Source organism: Notamacropus eugenii, chromosome 3 (genome assembly GCF_028372415.1).
Source record: "Notamacropus eugenii isolate mMacEug1 chromosome 3, mMacEug1.pri_v2, whole genome shotgun sequence".
In the NCBI taxonomy this organism is placed as follows: Eukaryota; Metazoa; Chordata; class Mammalia; order Diprotodontia; family Macropodidae; genus Notamacropus; species Notamacropus eugenii.
In genome coordinates, this window is record NC_092874.1 from 450,190,575 (window position 1) to 450,212,060 (window position 21,486).

The 21,486-nt window shown below is 38.4% G+C and overlaps 1 protein-coding gene across 1 annotated transcript in view; it reads right to left on the bottom strand.

Moving 5' to 3' along the window:
• PPP4R2 (protein phosphatase 4 regulatory subunit 2) overlaps positions 1-20,820 on the bottom strand; it is a 54,760-nt gene extending 33,940 nt beyond the window's left edge. Inside the window, exons 1-2 of the mRNA XM_072598659.1 lie at positions 20,443-20,820; positions 19,789-19,870 (exon numbers count right to left, since the gene is read on the bottom strand). Of these exons, the coding sequence (XP_072454760.1) occupies positions 19,789-19,870; positions 20,443-20,476 (116 nt within the window). The 5' untranslated portion in view covers positions 20,477-20,820. The remainder of the gene's footprint in view (positions 1-19,788; positions 19,871-20,442) is intronic.
• Positions 20,821-21,486: the final 666 nt, after the last annotated feature.

Below are 21,486 nucleotides of genomic sequence, written 5' to 3' on the forward strand. Positions count from 1 at the left end.
GAAATAGGCTGACTTCAATTATCTAGATATCTGTTGGAATTTTCTCTGTGTTAAAAATAAAGCATTTGATAATATGTAACTTGCTTTAATTTCATAATTTCATCCTTGAAAAGCTCAAATAGACAACTGTTGTGGTGGACCTAAGTCTGATCAATGCTGAAGTAGACCCATCAAATTTAGAGTTGGAAGAAACATGAACAGCCCATCATCCACATCCCAAAGGAATCACCATGATGACAAGTTTAGCAAATTCAGCTCCTGATTTAAAGATCTCCAAGTAGGAGGAACACCACACCACCTCTTGGGGCAACCCATTCCACTTGTGGTGGACTGTAAATGTAATTAAGTTATTCCTGAGTACCACTGAATGTACCACTTCCCAAAATCCTTTCCCTTTTTCTCCTGGTTCTGCTCTCTCAGACCAAACAAATAGAATTTTATCCGTTTTCTACATAGCAACCCTTCAAATACTTGAATACAGTTATACTGTCCCCTGAGTCTTGATAGCAGGTGACTATTCCATAACAAACTTGATAGAACAAGAGAAAAAGGTCAGGCATTATCTGAAATTTACCCTAGATTTTGGGGGAATGGATTAAGCCCTTAGAGTAAGCATGAGGAGGACCTGATGACCTAATACTTTACAGCCATCAACCCAGGTTGAATAAGAAGTTCTGAAAATGCAATTCTGAAGACATATGAATCTAAAGGAATGGAGAGAGTAGCTACTACCTAAGGAAACCAATCTACACTGGTCTTAACGACTCAATGACCAAATTAGATTTTTAAAAGACAATTATAGAGAATGGAATGGAATTATAGAGCAATGGAAAGTAAATGAGGATGTATACAAAGGAATAATAACATGGTCTTTTGAGAATTGTCAAGTTTAGTTGTTGTTTAGTCATTTATTCTCACAAGAAAAAGATAATGGAAGAACACCAGTGATAAAGGTGGACAGAGTAATAACCAGCAATAATGAAAAAGCTGAAATGCTCAACACTTATTTTGCTTCTGTTTTCTCTTCCAAGGAGGCTTGTCTGTCTTTGCACTGGGATAAATAAGACAAAAAAGGTTAGCAGGAAATGGAAAACCAAGATAAATGAGCTGATCAGGAATCATCAACCTGTGTTGTCACCCTGACAAAAGTGACAAAAGATGAATAAATGGAAAAGTGTCTAATGTACACTGTGGTAAGACGGGGATGCACATATTCTAACAGCACAATAAAAAGATATAGAAGGCTTCAGCAGCAGATGCCTGGGGTGTAACAATAAAGCAGATGGCAATGAATCCTATTTAATGCTATTTCCATTGATAAATATAAAGTCAAAGCTGGAGCACCTGAAGGAAGAAAGGAATATACAATTTTGGTAGACCCATGAACTAATACAATTACTCTGACCCAGTGCCTCAACAAAAATTAACAAAAGGTATTGAGGCCTATTAATGGGCAGGGAAGATATTTAACTCTTCCCTCCACCCCCCATTAACATTACACAGGCATAGGAATAATTGCACCACCTAGCTCATGGGGATATTGGAAAAGAGATCTGTAAACTTTAAAGTACTACAGGAACACATCACTAAATTTATAATTAATTTTTTTAATGACTCAAATCGAGTCCTTAATAAGTAAAATGTTCAGAAAGTATTTAAATTAAATTCTATTTCTTCATTTGCCTCAGTAAATATATGGGCATATTTCATCTTGACCTTAATATATAAAAACTAAAATTCACAAAAGGTAAATTAGGGACTGTTACAGAATAAAAGCATTCCTTAAAAGGGAAACTCAAATTTTCTTTAAATAACAACCTGTACTAAAGGATTAAAAAACTTAAGTTATAAATAGGTAATTTGCATGAATTCTGTATGCACTGAAAAAGATAATATGGTACAGCAGAAAAAGTAGTGGCTATGGGATCATAGGACCTAGGTACAAATCTGGTCTTTGTTCTTTACTACTTCTGTGACTTTGGGCACATCTCTTTAACTTTACCAGCCTGAATTTCCTTTCTGTGTAATACAAAAGGGTAGTAATATATGGTTACTATGGTACTTTCCAGTTTTACATTATTGATTCTACAATTCTATGAGGTACACTTGTATTTTCACCAATAATTAAAAAAAACATTGCTGATAGAAACCTTAAACAGACCAATTCTCTCATTTTATAGGATTGAGACCCACAGACTGCATTCTGCCCAAGATCAAAAGGCTACTAAATAGCAAAGCCAGATTAAGTTAGATCTCTAGTTTCAATGCTCCAGTGCCACTATGCTATGCTGCCTGTCAAAATAGGATATAATTATAACAAATACTTGCTTTATTCAACATACATATTGGATATAGTAATTATTTCACAAAACCATGAGTTTAATTTAGCAAAAATGAAACTCCTTCAACATAGAAGGCACTAAGGACACAAAGTTGAAAAGACAGTCCTTGTCCATAATACTTTTTTCTAATCTACTTAGACAGATGCAATACGTACACAGATAATTTAAGATGAAGGAGCGATCCAGGCAAATCAAATTAAAAACCTCAGAAAATACACTCCTTTATTAATAACTACATTTAAACTGAAAAAGCAAACTCCATTTCTAAATAATAGCTAACATTTATATGGCACTTATGTGCCAGGAACTATGCTAAATGCTTTCCAATTGTCTCATTTGATCCTCAAGACAACCCTGGGAAGTAAGTGCTATTATTATCCCCATTTTACAAATGAGAAAACTGAGGCAAATAAAGGTTAAATGAGTAACTGCTATTTGGCATTTCTTAAATTGCTGACAAAGTTCAACTGCAAAAATTAATCTTGTTCCTTTCATGAAAGGATACTAGGTGGAATGACATCACAAGAGTAATTTCATAGAAAAATCAAGTTTACTGCCCCCATTTGACTTATTCTTTGGGGAATGTAGCAAACAATATCACATAAGGTTTAATGACTTAATGGTGGGGTTTGTTTAAAATGTATTTTATGAAGTTGTTTCAAAACAGTGCTAATGACATGTATTATAGAAGGCAGATGCATACTATGTGATGATTGTACAGTGCTAACATCAATACCAAAGTATATAGATAACAGTATGCATCACTGGCACCTTTAAAAGTAATTTGATTTGTTGGCTCATTTTAGGATTCAGAAGCACCCATTTTTAACTTCTCAACTAAAATAGAGAACACAGACCTTCACGTGCTTGCATTCCTTTCTAACTGTAGGACAGTGGCTTTGAAAATAATGAACATTGACACTAATAAGTAATTAGTGATGACAAGAAGACTACCAATTTCAAGATAGGCTCCTTTAAAAACAGAAAAGAGATTAATGCTGAAGGTGGCTCTTCTTCCCCTATGTTCTGAGGGTTTGAATAATAGAAATGAAACTTGGTAATGTACTGACATGTCTCTGGGACATTTCCACTGTTTCTGAAAAGTACGGAAAAAAGGAAAGAAGGGAATAAACATTTGTATAGTGACTACTTTGTGACAGACATTGTTTTAATTATTTACAAATATTACTTCATTTAATCCTCACAACAACCCTGTGAGGTAGGTGCTATTATTCCCATTTTACAACAGAGGAAACTGAGACATTAAGCATTGAGAGATTAAGCAACTTGGTCAAGGCTACACAGCTATTACGTATCTAAAGCTTCATTTGAACTCCATCAGGTCTTATTGACTTTAAGACTAACACTCTATCCATAAGCCACATTAGCTGCCTCTAAAGAAGAGAATTCTTACTCAGTGCCATACCAATCAAATTACCAAAAATTATTTTACTGAGCTAGAAAAAATATCAAAATTCATCTGCAAGAAGGAAAGATACAGAATATCAAGGGAATTAATGAAAAGGAATGCTAGGGAAGGTAGCTTAGCCCTACCAGATCTTAAATTGTATTATAAAGCAGCAATGGTCAAAACACTTGGTACTGGCTAAGAAACAGAGGGGTAGATAAGTGGAATAGGTCAGGTACACAAAACACACTAGTCAATGACTATAGAAGTCCAATATTTGATAAACCCAAGGACCCCAGCTTCTGCGATAAGAACTCACTGTTTGACAAAAACTGTTGGGAAAAATGGAAAAGTGTGGTGGAAACTGGGCACAGACCAACACCTGACACTGTATACCAGAATAAAGTCCAAATGGGTACATGGTCTAGGTATAAAGGTTGATACTATAAACTAATTAGGAGAGCAAAAAATAGTTTATTTGTCAGGTTTCTGGAGAATGGAGGAATTTATGACCAAACAAGAGATAGAAAACATTATGAAATGCAAAATGGATACTTTTGATTACATTAAATTGAAAAGTTTTGCACAAAGCCAATGTAACCAAGATTAGGAGGGAAGCAGAAAACTGGGAAAGAATCTTTACAAATAGTGTCTGTGATAAAGGCCTCATTTCTAAAACATATAGCGAACTGAGTTAAATTTACAAGAACACAAATCATTCGCCAATTGATAATGGTCAAAGGATATGAACAGGCAATTTTCATAGGAAGAAATTAAAGCTATCTATAGGCATATAAAAAATGCTCTAAATCACTACTGGTTAGAGAGATGAACATCAAAATAACTCTGAGGTACCACATCACACCTACTAGATTGGCTAATATGACAAAACAAAAAGATGATAAATGTTGGAGATGTGGGAGAGGTGGAACATTAATTCATTGTTGGTGGAGCTCTGAGCTGATCCAACTATTCTGGAGAGCAGTTTGGAAACATGCCCAAAGGGTTATAAAAATGTGAATATCCTTTGACCCAGCAACACTGTTTCTAGGACTGTATCCCAAAGAGATAATAAAAATGGGAAAAAGACCCACATGTACAAAAATATTTATAGAAGCTCTTTTTGTGGTGGCCAAGAAGTGGAAATCAAGGAGATGTCCTTCAATTAGGGAATGGCTGAACAAGCTGTGGTATGTGAATGCAATGGAATGCTATTGTGCCATATAAGAAATGAACAGGAAGACTTCAGAAAAGCCTGGAAAGACTTACATGAACTGATGCTGAATGAAGAGAGCAGAACTAGGCGAACACTATACACAGTTAACAGCCACAGTGAGCAAAGACTGATTTTGACAGACTTAGCCCTTCACAGCAATGCAAGGACCTAAAACATTCCTAAAAGACTCATGATGCAAAATGCCATCCACATCCAGAGAAAGAACTATGGAGTCAGAAGGCAGAATAAAGCAGACTATTTTCTCTTTTGTCACGTTTAGTTTTTCTCATGGTTTCTCCCATTCGCTATAATTCTTCTATGCAACATGACTAAAGTGAAAATGTGTTTAATAGGAATGTATGTGTAGAGCCCATATGAGATTGCATGCCGCCTTGGGGACGGAGAAGAAGCAATTTTAAAACTTACGGAAGTGAATGCTGAAAACTGAAAAATTACTAAATTTGGGGGAGAAATTTTCAAAAAAGAATTCTTTTAGCCATCGGAAACTGAATTTTCAAAGTGCTGCATTTTACTTTTGGAAAATAAAATTTTTAGGGAAAGCACAAACAGAAAGAAAACTACAGAACAATCTCCCTAATAAATATTAAATAAACTACTAGCAAAGAGATTACAGCAATACATCATAAAGTGGTTGGATGCAGGGCTGGCTTATTATTGGAAGCACTGTAAGCGTTACATATCAAAAAAATTCTTATACATGAGTGTATCAACAGATACATCTGACAAAATACAATGCCCATTTCTATTGAAAAACACTAGGAATCATAGGAACAAATGGAGTTTTTCTTTAAGTAAGTTATATCTTTCCTAAACCAAGAACAAACATTAACTGCAATGGGAATAACTAGACGCTTTCCAGTAAGATCAGGGTGAAGTAAAGGTGCCCATTATCACCATGTTTCCAATCTGTACTAGAAATGCTAGCTATAACAGTAAGAAAAGAAAGAAATAAGCACAGAAAGCAAGGAAACAAAACGATCACTTTTGGCAGATGATATGGTCACGGACATGGAGTATTCTAGAGATTCAACTTAAAACTAACTAGAAAACAATTACAAACTACAGAAATGTTGCAGGACATAAAATGAACTCAGACAAATCAGCATTTCTATATATTGCCAATAAAACCTAGCAGGAGGAGATAGAGAAATTTCATTGAAAATAATTGCAGACAGTGTAAAATCCTGAGAAGTCCACCTGCCAAAACACACAGAGGAACTATGTGAACACAATTACAAAACACTTTTCATACAAACAAAGATAGATCTAAACAACTGGAGAAATATGAATTACTCATGGGTAGGCTAAGCCAATGTAATAAAAATGACAATTCTACCTAAATTGCTTACTCAGTGCCATGCCAATCAAACTATCAAACAGTTATTTTATAGAACAATAACAAAATTCAACTGGAAGAACAAAAGGTCAAGAATATCAAGGAAATCAATTTTTTAAAAAAGCAAAGGAAGATGGTCCAACAGGGCCAGATTTCAGATTATGCTAGAAAGCAGTATAATCATCAAAACATGGTTAATCAGTGAAACAGGTTAGGTACACAATATACAGAAATAAACTATCATAGTAAACTAGTGTTTGATAAAACCAAAAATCCAAGAAGAACTTGTCATTTGGCAAAAATTTCTGGGAAAATTAAAAATCAATTTGGCAGAGGCCAGGCATAGGTCAATATCTCACATCAGCTACCAAATCAAGTTCCAAATGGGTACATGATTTGGAAATAAAGCATGATATCATAAGCAAATTAGAAGAACACAGAAAAAATTACCTGTTAAATTTATGAATGGTAAAAAGGTTCATGATCAAACAAGAGAAAGAGGATGAGAGGTAAAATGAGTAATCCTGATTACATTAAATTAAAAAGGGTTTGCACAAACAAAAGCAACACAGCCAAAATTAGGAGGAAAACAGGAAGTTGTTCAGACAAAAATCTCCGTTCCCAAATATAGAGAGAACTGAGCCAAACTTATAAAAATAAGAGCCATTCCCAATTGATAAATGGTCAAAGGATATGAACAGGCAATTTTCAGAATAAATTAAAGCTATTAATAGTCACATGAAAAAATGCTCTAAAGCACTAATCATCAGAGAAATGCAAATTAAAACTCTAAGGTACCACCTCACACCTATCCAATTGGCTAATATGACAGGAAAGAAAAATAACAAATACTGGCAGGAATGTAAGAAAATAGGTACAATAATGAATTGCTTGTGGAATTATAAAATGGTCCAACCATTCCAGAGAACAATTCAGAACTATGTCCAAAAGTATAAAACTGTGAATAACTACTGTCCCAGCAATACTGCCACTAGAGCCTATGCCCCAAAGAGATCAAAGTAAAAGGATGTACAAAAATATTTATAGTAGCTTTCTGTGGTGGCAAAGACTTAGAAACAAGAAGATGTTCTTCAACTAGGGAATCGTGAAACCAGTCATGGAAAATGATTGTGATGTAATACCATTGTGCCATAAGAAATGATGAACAGGAAGGTTTCAAAAAAACCTGCTGAAATCCACATGAACTCATGCAAAGTGAAGTTGAAAGAGCCTGGAGAACAATGTACACAATAAGAACAATATTGTTATGATTATCAGCAGGAAAAGGCTTATTACAACTTTTAACAATGCAATGATCCATGACATCTCCAAAGGACACCTCCAGATAGAGAACTGATTAGACTGAGTGCAGACGGAAGCATATTTTTTCCTATTTATTTTTTTTCACAACAAAGATAACGTTGAAATGTTTTGCATGGCTTCCTATGTAAAATGGGTATCATATTTCTTGTCTTTTCAAAGGGTTGGGGAGGGAATGGAGGAAAAGAATTTGAAATTAAAAATAATTTTTAAAAACTTCCAATTTTTCCAAACAAGTCACAATTTGGAAAATTACACACAAAAATACAATATTATAAGATATTATCCAAGTCTACTATTGCGCTTATTTCATAGATCAATGAAAAAATCCACTTGTAAAACAATTATTTGGGGGAAATAAGAAGGGGTAGAAAATTGGAAAAGGATGTCATTTTATTCAACTCGTAAGAATAATGCACCTTTCTATCTATCAAACAAAGGAATTATATGACTACAACTACAAAACATTATAGAAACAAAGACCTAACTAACTAGAGATATTAATTGCTCATGGTTGAGTCAGGCCAAAATAACAAAAACAAGGCTACAGAAATGAATTTGCATATTTAAGTGCCATAACATGAAACAAAATTATTTTATAAAATTAGAAAAAGTAACAATGTAAGAGGTTAAAAAAAATTTGTTAACGCAAAAATGAATAAGCCTACAGTGTCACTGTATCACACAGTTTGTAGAAGAGAATAAGATGTAAGAAGAAGATAAGGAAGATCAGAAGCAGCAGGTTAGAAGGTTGGGAAGCTTGAATTCCAATTCAGAAGAAGAGGTTGGAGAACAGAAAGCACAGTATAGGCACAGCCAGAGACAAATCAATAATAAAACCCTTATTCAAAACAAAACAAAAAAGAATAAGCCAAGCATTACTAGATTTCAAATTATGCAACTCTGAAACCATCAAAAATATTTGGTACTGATTAAGAAACGAAACAAGACTGCAAAGCAAGAGAACTTAGAGTAACAGCATTCAATAAATCCAAGGAGTACCAACTACTAGGACAAGAAATCCCTATATGATAAACACTGCTGGCAAAACTAGAAAGCAATCTAACAGAAAATTAAGTTTAGACTAATATCTCACACTATATAACACAGTAATTTCCAAATAAAAACCAGACTGACGTATAAGAGGACATAATAAACAAATTAAAGGATTGAAAAAGAGATATCTTTCACAACTCTTAGATATATGGAAAGCTGTAGTTCTTAAACAGAATGAAATAAACATAAAAAATTAAATGCACAATTTTGATGACATAAATTGAAAAGTTTTTGCACAAACAAAATCAAGTTGAAAATTAAAAGGGAAATGGTGGATCAAATTTCTCTAATAAAGATCTGATATGTGAAATACGTAAGGAATAGAGACAAATTTAAAAGAATGCATGCCATTCTCTAACAGACAAGCATATGAATAGTTTTCAAAAGAAAAAATACAATTTTTAAAAAATAAGGAACGCGAAGGAGAGCTCACATAAAATAGTAACTGAATACGTACTTCAAGTCACTAATAAGAGAAAAGTAAATTTAAGCAACTCAGAAGTTCCATCTTAAATCCAAACTGGAAAGACAATTTTTCAAAAACAGAATGACAAATGGTAGAGGAGCTATATGAGGACAATCACATTACAGTGACTTCTCCAGCTGCACTCATTTTGGATTTGATTTCACCATGCCCCCCAGTAAACTCATCACTGGGAAATAAATATCCTCTAGCAAGATACAAAAAGCCTTTAATACATTCATTTCATCAGTACCCTGGTCCCTGATTGAGAAGTAAGTAGAGCCATGAACTCCTCAACTTCTATGTGAAGAGACTGAAGACGTTTCATTTCCAATCCAGCTGCACTCATTCTGAACTTGACTTCCCCATGCCACGCCCAAGTTTTCAGCTTTCTTTTGTGTATTTTCTTCCCTCATTAGATGGTAAGCTTCTTGAAAAAGAGGGAATGGCTTTTTAAAATTTATATTCCCAGCACTTAGCACAGTGCCTGGCACATAATAGGTGTTTAATAAACTATGCATATCTTCTAATCCAAAGATATTATGACTAGATATAAACTCCAAGGAGGTAAAGATACATATGCATAAAAACACAGAAACAGATTATGGGGCAGCAAAAAACTCAAAACAAAGTGTCAATCAACTGAAGAAAGGGTTGAACAAATTATGTGCATGGATTATAGAGATATTATTGCACTGCATGAAGTTACAAAAAGAACAAATTCACGTAAATCCCAAAACTTGTAACAACAGATTCATGAAGAAAATAGAACCAGCAACACAATTACAATAGGGGAAAGAAAAATATTTTCAGAGTATTAGAATTCTGATCAATGCAATAATCAACAATAACTTCAGAAGACTGATGAGGAATCATGCTTCCCATCTCCTGACACAGACGTAACGTGATGGACTAGAGGTGCAGAATGAATGAGATATAAATTTTTCAGACACAGTGTGTGAATGTGTTAATTTACTATACTTACTTGTTAAAGATAGGGTGGTGATGGGAGGGGCTTAAGCTGTGGAAGTGGAGAAATTGGTGGGTAGTTACAGTAATGCTTTACCCAACAAGAAAAAAAGTGTCAATAAAACACTAAAAAATTTAGAAGACAGAAGAAAATTCACAAAGGGACAAAGATAAGTCAGCAATTTTGCTACTATCATGTTTATGTTTTAAAAAACAATGCTTTTTCTTGACCTAACTATAATTCCACATTATGGCTGTATCTAAATGCATCAGGTACTGTGTTATTAATAAGCACTTCATAATTATCTCATGAGTATAAGGTAGGGGTTGAGGCTATTATTACCCCTATTTTAAAGATGAAGAAACGAAGGCAAACAGAGATTAAGTGACTTGCTCAAGGGTCACAAAGCTAGTAGATGAAGTCACATTTGAACTCAAGTCATCCTGACTCCAGACCTGATACTCTATTCACCAAACCACAAGTATACACATACATACAGAAAATTATATATGTCAAATTAATGCACCAAACTTCTATGAACAGGCTCCACACCCAGATTTCAGTGGTAGAGTAAACTCCCAGATGAGAAAACAATGCAGATCAACTTTTTCTGTTAAGTGACTTTCCTCAGTCACAGAGCCAAGTATATGTCAAAAGTCTTCCTGGTTTCAAGGCAATCTCTCTAAACTGTAACATGTCTACCTTACTTTATACCATGTCATCTTAAAATTTCCTTCCATTCAGTAATTTGTTTTGTTGGCATTCTTTTCTTTTTTTTTCTTGAAGGGGCAATACTATCACTACCCATGCCACACTGTCTATCATCTTAATTATAAACCATTTATCTATTTCAAGATGGTTTTGAAATAGACAAGAATGATAGTCCAGTTGTGCCTTCAGGCTTACACCTAGACTTCCAGATTGTTTAAGATCAAGTCAGAGAGAGCCTCAGTCATCTGGCCTGCTTAACACAGTTACATTCTGATAAAAATCTGGAGCTAATCCAGAATATACTGATCCATACACACATGAGATATTTTTTAAAACTTTAAAAATTTTGTACTTTAAAAAACTTTTAAAAATCACACCAACTATAAAGATCTGATAGACATATGTACTTGTATACGTATGTGTGTACACATATCTCAAAACACTGCTGAGGAAAAGGTGCCAGACCAACATTCTCACCACACCCTAAACACATGAGAATTGTCCTTTTGCAAAACCTGCTTCCACCTCTGTCCCAAACTTTAAATGTCCTTCCCTACCATTCCAAACAACTATAATTGAAAAACATTTATTAAAGGCATCAATATCACCTTATTTTGCACTTGTTTTTTCTACCAGTAAAACAGGAAGAAACAAGTAGAGAACTAATTCTGATGGTTTTCATAATTAATGAGGCAGAGAATTAAAAACAAAAACTAAACTCAATCTCTGCACACAATACAACTGGATTTTTTTACATTTGTAGACTCAAACATAAAATTATAAAGATCCAAATACCACACATTAGGCTTCTGCCAGGGAGAAAAACATTACTTACAACATTTTAATCACAATGAAATCAAAAAGGCATACTATCTTCGTCACTGGCACCATGTGCATAAATTACAATGGCAGTATTACAAGGCACAGTCCATACAAAACCCAAGTTACAGCACTTATTAGCTTACAGAGCGTGTTGTACTCCATATTTTGTGCTGCTCCTTCAGGCCCTATCAACTACCTTAATATGGATATTCAGAAGAGATGGGGATGCTAAGAGGCAGAAGGGGTTCAACCCAGTGGTCCAATGTCATTCGGAACCTAAATTATTTCTCAGAATCATTTCAGGTCAATTGAGGAGATGAAATATGTTTTGGAGTCGACCACTGTCCAGAAGAGAACAGTCTCCAAAAGGGTATAAACTATAAAATCAAGTAAACTACGAAATTCTCCTCATGTTGGTTAAAATTATACCTAGTTTTCTTTGTTTTTCTGTAGAAAAATCTAATTTCCAGGTTCACCCTCCTTACAAAATACATGGTTAGTAGAGGGAGAAAGGTAAGACAAAAAAAAAACAAAACATGGCTTGAAGATGAAGGAAGAGACACTTCACCACGCTCCTGACTCTGCCTCGGTGACTACCCCAAGCAAGTCATTTCTCACCATCCTAAGCCTCAGTTTTCTATCTGTAAAACTAGGATGACACAATCTGTGATCTTAAGCTCAGAAATGTTCTGAAGACCAAATTAAATCATGCAAAAGCATTCTGCAAACCTTAAAGTGCAATGTGTATAAATAGTTTGTTTGATGGTAAAGAATTAAATAGTAAGTTTTTGCTACTACGTAGAAATGCAGTACTCAACTTAGGTGAAAAGCTATGGGAAAGACTGACTCCTAGCAATTATTCTAAATCCAGCAAGGATGGGTTCTTTCATTTCTAAGGGACTATCCACACCTATCTACTTAATATGCCGTTATATAAAAGACACCTTTTTCCTAGACAGAAAGCAGAAATAAATCAGTTGCAAACTCATACAAATTACTTACCTCACGACACTTGCCAGAAAATGTCTTTTTCTTTTTCCTCAAAATGCACAGAGACAAAACACTGTCTAATAGTTCCTATGACATATCCTGGCTAGCATCTATGGTCAGTGATGCCAAAGCAAGAGATGTGAGAGTAACAGATATGTATGGGAGACTGAGGACAGCATTATAGAGAAACAAATAATGCAGAGTAGTCTCAAGCCTGGCTTCTATGAAAAAAGCATAATTCCAAACTGAGTTTCAAAGTATTCTGAGAGATTTATCAGGAAGTAAACATGAGAACAGAGCAAACAGGAGGAATGAAGACACCTAAGTAGACACTGGGGATTCCAAAATCAGTACTTCCACCTGGAAGTCCCCAGATAATTAAAGGCCTAGGTTAACCAATTATAGGTTACAATTTTTAAAGCAATCACTCTAGGCAGGCAGAACTGAGGATGAAACTTCTGAGAAGCTATTTGGAAAAGGTTAAACAATACCTAAGAGGCCATAGCACTGAAAGGAAACAAACCTGGAAGAATCAAAAGGAAGAGAAAGGTGGGGGGAAGGAACTCAGAGATAGATATATATGTATCTATACACACAAAAACACATATATACACACACAGACATATGTATATCGTCTTCTATATCAAAAATAGTTTCCAAATAAGAGTCTGGAAAAAAAAACTGCACTATATGAAGCATTAATAGCTCAGCATAGATATGGCAGAACACCTGATAAGATTTGAACAGGTAAGTAGTGACAATTACAGGATACAATTTAGAAGTTTTATGGTATTCATATGTATAAAATAAAGTGTTTGGTTAAATAAATGCAAATTATTCAACAATAATTGTTCTCTCTACTATGAAACATGGTATCCTTCCACCAGTTTTTTTTTAAGTCATATTTGCATTAAAGCTTATACAGGCATTTAAACACAACAAGTAATTGAGTTTTACTGCTAATCTGAGAGAAGCATGGCTTTTTAACCTTTTTTAAGTCATGGATTCCTTGGGCAACCTAATGAAGCTCACTGGCTCCTTTTCTCAGAATGATGCTTTTAAATGAAAAAAATACACAGAATTTCAAAGGAAATTAATTATACTGAAACAGCTGTCAAAACATCGAAAAAAATAGCTGGAGGACCCCAGCTTAAGAAATCTTGACCTAGAGGAAATTTCTGAAAGATTTAGAGCTAAGAAGGATCTTGAAAACTATGTGGTCCACCCCTCTTATTTTTCAGATGAGGAAACTAAGACCCAGAGATGTTTCCTAAGGTCACGGCAGGTAGCAAGCAATAGAGCAAGGATTCGTTCTATAGTCATGTTTTCCTGAATCTTTGTTGATATTAAGTTTAATAAAACAAGTGACTGTCTCAGATCTGATGCTGGAAGGGACCTCAGAAAATATGTAGACTAGCCCCCTCCTTTTACAGATGAGGCAACTAAAACTTAAGTTAGCTGGCTACAGAAACTTAGATAGTGGTACACAAGAGGTGGGAGGTGATACGAGGTTCTCTGCAGGTACAGTTCCTCATGTATCTCTTAGTGTGCTCCATCTGTTTCAGTACTAGATACGAATTAATTGAGCAACAAATATTTAAGTGCCTACACTGTGCCAGGTTCTGTGCTAGGCACTTGGTATACAAAGAAAGAAATGAAAGTTTCTGGCCTCAAGTTTATATTTTAATGAGGAAAACAAAAGCTCACCTATAGCTATACTAAACATATAAGCTAAGAGGGGAGGGACAGGTTCACACAACAGAGTAGTCCACTTGACTAAAACACTGTACATGTGTAAAAAGGAGAAGTTGTTTATCCTTCATTCTTCTCTAAGAGGACCATGACATCAGCGAAGTGATGGTGTGACATGTAAGTGAATTGGAGTTAAGTGAGGGAGGGCTGGGCAAAAGCACCAGCTTCACTTTCTCCTACTGAGCCATCTGGGTCCAGTGGCAAGACATATATCAGGATAACTGGAGATGGCCCTAGATGCAGTGGGTGACAGTGGCCTTTTTAAGCTAAGGTCTTTAACAGGTCTCAGTCTGACTGAGACAACTTCCGATCAGTGATCAAGGCTAGGTAAGAAATGAGACAGAAAATGGCCTCTTTTATCCAGTCAGAAAACAATCACCCAAAAAAACCCCACAGAAACAATTGCTATTTACACTCACCCAGAGCAATCAAAACCCAAACAATGACCAAATGAGGTTTAGGCTGGGACCTATTATTGGTCAAAGGAATGTAAATTTTGATTGAGAAAACAACTAGGGTTTACCTGGTTAGGTTTCTTTCTTAAGGACCAGTCTTAAAACCAAATCATTCTAGCTTTCAGATTGGCTAACAATAGGTCCCAGGCCAAGACCCACTTGGTCACAGTTTGGCTCAGAGAGAATGTAAAATTGCAATTGTTTCAGTTTTGGCCAGAAACACTGAGGGTCTTCCCCTCTGAGATTGACTATACCATCAAATACTTGATCAAATGTACAGCAACAAGAAATTAAATTGGAAAGAGTGAGAAACACACATTAACAATCCAGTTCAGATACACATAACAAAGGGGGTACAAATCAAATAAAATTACAAGAACTCATGGTGCAGACCCTACTGTCCTATTCCTGTCTTTTTCATAATAAGTTTTCAAAAGTAAAACTTGAACAATGTTTTTCCCCTAATTCCAATTTGAGATCCTCTCAGATTGAACCCCTGTGTTAAAATTACACTGCTCTGTTCTTTCCTTTCAAGTCAATGAATAAGCATATTTAAGATCCTGAGTATACACTACTAGGCCTTGGTAGATACAAAATGGAAAAAAAAAATCTGCACTCAAGAACATCTCAATACGTTAAAGAGATATATAGCTATGCAGAGACATAATTATATGTTGACATTCCTAAATGAGTAGTAAGAATGCACATTTTGGTCATCAGACATCACTGGTCAGCAGTTAGCCTCATTTTTGGCCTCGATAAACTTTTAAAACGCATTGTTACAATTTAACCCAGTCACTATTCACTGAAGGACTCTTATGTTGCCAGTTTCCAAGCCGATCGTTCAGAGGAGTCCTCACAATTCATCCTTAAAGAATAAGTAACCTATTCTTTAAAGTTTTTTTCCCATGTGAGTAAAAAAATATAGCAGCACTTTTTATGGTGGCAAAGAACTGGAAATTGAAGCAATATTTATCAATTGTGGAAAGGGAGAACAAGTTGTGGCATATGATTGTGATGTAAGAAATGACAAGGGGATGGTTTCAGAAAGGCCAACGAAGACTAATATAAACTGATGATAAAGAGAGGCGAGAACCAGGAGATGATGTACACACTAACAGCAATATTGTGCAATGATCAACTAGTTTTTCTGATCAATATAATGAAGGGCTTATACTGAAAATGCTATCCACCTCCAAAGAGAACTGACAGAGTCTGAGGGCAAACTGAACTATAATTTTTTCACTTTTTTTTTTTTCAAAACGTGGCTAATAGGGAAACATTTTGCATGATTTCACATATGTAACTGATACCACGTTTCTTGCCTTCTCAGTGGGTGAGGGAAGAGCAGGAGGTAGAGAGTTTAGAATTTAGAACTTAATATTGGAATTTTTTTTAAATGCTAAAAATAAATAATAATGGGGTGGGGGTGGGGTAAAAAAAAAAAAAGTCTGTCTAATCCCCAATAGCTGCTTCCACCTTCTCTCCTCTTACTCTCTCCTTAACCTTTTACAATCCAGTTTGTGACTTGATCATTCCACCAAATGTTCTCTCCAAGTTACCAATGGTCTCTTAATACACAAATCCAATGACTTCCATATTCTCTCCTCAGCTTTGACACTGTCGATCCTCCTCTCTTCCTCAACACTCTTTCTCTCTAGGTTTTGGGACAAGTTTCTCCTGGTTCTCCTCCTGTCAGACCCCTCCTCTGCTAGATGTTCAGCCAGCCAGCCCTTGCCCTCTACCAGTAAGTGTCCCACAGGGTTCTGTTCTGAGCTCTCTTCTCTTCTCCCTTTATTCTTTCTACCAGGATGAGAAATATTGTGGCTTTCTAGGTCCTTTGGTTCAGCCTTTGGATCAAGTCCAAGTTTTGCAGAATGAATACTTTGACGAAAGGGATCTGTTCTGTGAACTCCTCTACTCTGATACTGACACCACCCTGCTGCAGGCCTTCATCACTAACACCTCAACAACTTCAATGGGAAGGGGCTAGAGTCTGTGTGTTTCAAGCCTCTCCTCACTCCAATCCATCCTCCATTCAGCCACCAAAGTGGTTTTCCTAAAGTGTAGGTCTAACCATGTCATGTCCTGAACTCAATAAACTCCAGTGGCTCCTTATTACCTCTGGGATGAAATACAAATGGCTCTTTCATAACTTAGGCTTCCAGGCCTTTCCAGTCTTCTTATATCTTACTCCCTGACACATATTTTTTAATCCAGTGACACTGGCTTCCTGGCTGTATCCATCATTTTCTCTGGCTGTCCCCCATACCTGAAATGCTCATCTCATACTGGCTTCCCTGGCATCCTTCAAGTCCCAATTAAATCCCATCTTCTACAGGAGGCCTTTCCAAGCCTCTATTCTAGTAATCTTCTCTCTTTTAATTCTTTATTTATCTTGTATATAGGTTATTTGAACATATTTTGTTTGCTTGTTATCTCCCACATTTCTGAGTCCTAGAGGACAGGAATTGTCTTTTGCCCTTTATGTATCCCCAGGATTTAACATAGTGCCTGGGACATAGTAGGCACTTAATCTCCAAGACTTTGATGACTTGTAAAATGGAAAAAAGTAATACTTCACAGGCCTATTTTAAGGCTCAAAGTAAGATAATACAGATAAAGCAAACTGTAAAATACTAAAGCACAATAAAAATGTCAATAATAAGGTAACCTTTAAAAGTTGATGGAAAGTTAATCATTTCTGAATTTCATTCATAAGCTTTTTTACTTCACTTTTTTACTTTACTTTTCACTTATTTTTACTGCATCCTGCATCTTCTTATGTCTTAATGAAAATACCAATGACCAAAAGTTTGAAATTCTAACATAATATCTCACATAAATTATATTCAAAAACTAAATTGCTATTCTTACATTTTTCTTTCCCCAGCTACAGTATCAAAGACCTGACAAAACTAGACAATCATAAAATATACGGAGGAAAAGAGGTATACAAATATTTTAGTTTCTCTTTCACTACTAAAAGTTAATCCATACCCATTCTGGGAAAAAATTAAATGCTAAGCAAAAAGCATAAACATGTCTTGGTTGTGTGGTAAGAAAACAAAATGTTCCACAATCTCAGAATGAATAGCTTTAAATACTGATTGTTTTAACTCCAGATGTTGATATTTCACAAATATTTACTGTGGTAACTAAATTCATTTAAATTCCCTAATAGGGATAAAAAATAATTTCCAAATAAATAGACATATTCAAATAGTGAGTCAGTAAAAGAAATTTTCAAAGAACTGCCTATTGGCTTCTTTACCATATTTATAAATTAAAAAATCCTAAAACTAGGTATAACACCATCTTATCATTCAGACAGGTTTATTGGTCTCCTTATATATTTACTCACAGATGGTATTAGTAGTAATTATCTATTGGAAAGCTTCAGAAGTTTTGGGACCATGAACAATGCCACTGCTTTCCTTTGAAATGTCCTGCTGAGATAAAGATGTTTGGCTTAACTGATCAGTCAAACTATAAGGATTAAAAATGTGAGCCTGTATAAGTGATATTCTAGAAATCAATGTACTTAAGCAAACAAAACTTTAATAATTTTTAGGCTTGTCTTCAACTAAATAGTAAAATAACGTACCTACTGTATATTTACTTTTCATCATTTCTCAAAATTACAGTACATACACAGCCCAACATTATAGCATTTAAGGCAAATATCTTTCTCAAGCTGCATTTTTTCTAAATGGACAGTCACCTTTCAACTCACTGGTACATTTTTAGCAGAATTCTGGAAAGGTTAAAAACCTTTTAGAACAGGTTCATTAGTTTAAGCATTAAAGTTCTGTTTTTCTCTTTGAGATTAAACTTGTTAATGATACAGTATACAAGTACGAACAAATCCTGTATGAATTCAATACTTGATAAAAATAAGAACCTATCACTTGCTGAAGCTTATAATCTTGTACTAGGCCTCAAATCAAGAGTTGAGTAAGGAGCCAGAAAGAGAGCTTATTCCCTAGCATGGCACCCAAAGAAACCTTTCCCCTTCCTGCCAAAAACTGAGACAACAAGGAAGTCATCAATGCAGCTCAGCTTTCCAGAGATTAACCTAGGTAGAGCACAAAAACAAATCCTTGTGACACACACCAACATCTACACATGATATGGATAAAAACATCCTCCAACTCTTAAAATGAAGGTGACTTTCAGGTCAAGTGTCCAATAAAATGCTGAGTGTAACAAGTCAGTTATCCTAAAAAGTTTCTAGGACACATGAAAACAGGAGCAAATGTCACTAATAAAATATCTGCCTCTTTCCCTAACCCAAGAAAAATAAAAACCAACAGATACGGGGCTTCACACTTAACAACATTACACCAGATCAGACACCAGTTTGAAGAAAATGTTACCTACAAAAGACAATTTAATTACAAAATGAAAAGAAATGGTTTCTTCCCATTACGACCAAAAGAACGCGAGGGCATTTCTTCCTTTTCACTGATGCACACTTGTTTCAGGACCTCGGATTGAATCATCAGTACAAGGAATTCCTCAAGTAGAACCTCTGGAAGCCCCACCAAGACACCCCGGCCAATTCAAAGGAAAGTGCCCCGGGCACTGAGGAGTGAAGTCTCAGGCTCAGGACCACAAAGTACGAGTCTAACCAACTCTTCCCCAGACTCCTGGGGCCAGGGTCTCCCAGGCTAACCCCAAACAAACGGGACACGAGGCAGCGAACAAGAGCCCGGCTCCTAAAGGAAAGAATGAGGAACGTTACAAAGACGCTTCGCAGGGATGACAGCTCGGCCAGGCTTCCCAGGACGGGCCGCTCCACGCCAGCGGACTTGGGAGCCTAGCTGTCCAGGTCTGGCCGGTGTTGAACTCTCGCACTAACTCCAGCACAGCCTCGGACCACGAGCCCTCCTCTAGCCCCTAAAATAAAGTTCTTGAACTCACATCGTCTCCCCGGTCTTGGCGACGTGACAAAGAAACTGATCCAGCACCGGACACACTTCCTTCTTCCCCCTCTTCTCAAAGTCTGGGCAGGGGATGGAGACAGAAAAGGACCGGTTACAAGGCCGCGACCCCCGGTCTCCGCGACCCCCGCAAGCCCGGGGCCGCCCCCGTCGTCCCCCCACCCCAGGCTCCTTCCAATCGGAAACTTTCCCCGAGTCCGTCCCCCTGTCATTCAAGGGAAGCAGGAAAGCCAGGGGCAAACAGCACCCCAGGACGGACCCGGGGGCCGCCCCCTCCCCAGCCCGGGGAGCCTCTCCCTGGCAACCCGAACCCCCAGCCTGCGGCTTGGAACGCGCGAACCCCCGGCCCCAGGGCACCCCGGGCCGGGCCGGGCCGTCCGAAAACTTCCCGGCCGCCCGTCCGTCCGTCCGCGAGGAGGCCAACAAGTGGGGGGCGGGGACGGCTCCGGTTTCCCTTTTTTTTTCTTTCTTCCTCCTCCCCCCAGCCCGGGTTTCGGGGGGGAGGGGAGGGAGAGGTGCGGCGCCCCCCCAGCCCCGACGGCTCCCGGCACAAAGCTCCCGGCGGGGCGGGGCTGCCCCCGGGGCCCGGCGGGAGGGGGGGTCGGCGCCCGGAGCCCCCTCCCCCGGCCCCCACCTTTGAGCGCCTCCTGCAGTCTCTCCATGTCCATGGTGGCCCGCGTCCCCGGCCGCCGCCGCCGCCGCCTCCTTCCGCGGAGTCCCGAGTCCCCGGGCCCGGAACGCCGCCGCCCCCCCGCCGCCCTCACACGCGCGCCCCCACGCAGGCCGCACACACGCAGGCACACGCGCGCACACTCGCGCCGTCCCGGCCCCCTCTCTCTCACGCACACACACGCCCGCACACTCGCCCTCTCGAACACACACACCGCACACCCCCACGCGCACACACGCACACACACGGAGGCGACGGTGGCACCGGCAGCGAGAGGAGCGAGCGAGCGACGGAGCACCTCCCGAGCGCCCACAATCAGCTCCCCAACATGGCGCCCGGCACGTCACCGCGCGCACGCTCCCCGGGCCGCCGTCCTCGTCCCCGCCGCCGCCCAGCGCGGCCCCGCGCCCCGGCGCGCCCCCACAGGCTCTGGGCGGGGCCAGGGCCCCGGGCCGGCCGGAAGCACACCTGGGAGGCGGGGCCTCCGCGCCAAGGCCCCGCCCCCCCGGCCCAGAGCCAGGCTGCGAGCGCCGGCAGCTGCTGGGCACGTGTAGCCTGGATTCCCGCCCCCGCCCGCGATTGGGTTGGACACCTGGGGAAACTGAGGCCCAGGAGGGGAACCGCGGGAGGAAGAGCACCGGGTCTGGGGGCAGAAATCCTGGGTTCAGATCCCACCTCTGATCCAATCGAGTGTGAGCCCCTCGAGGGCCAGCGCTGTCTTTGGCCTGCAGTACAGTGCCAGGCACATAGTAGGTGCTTAATAAATGCTGATCGGGGATTGCTGCCTAACCATGTGGTTACGTTCCTTGCCACAATTTCCCCATCCATCCAATGTCGGGATTTTGGACTAGCCCCACCCTTCCTTCCTTCCCTCCTTCCTTCCTTCCTTCCTTCCTTCCTTCCTTCCTTCTTCGTTCCTTCCTTCTTCCTTCCCTCCTTCCCTCCTTCCTTCCTTCCTTCCCTCCTTCCCTCCTTCCTTCCTTCCTTCCTTCCCTCCTTCCCTCCTTC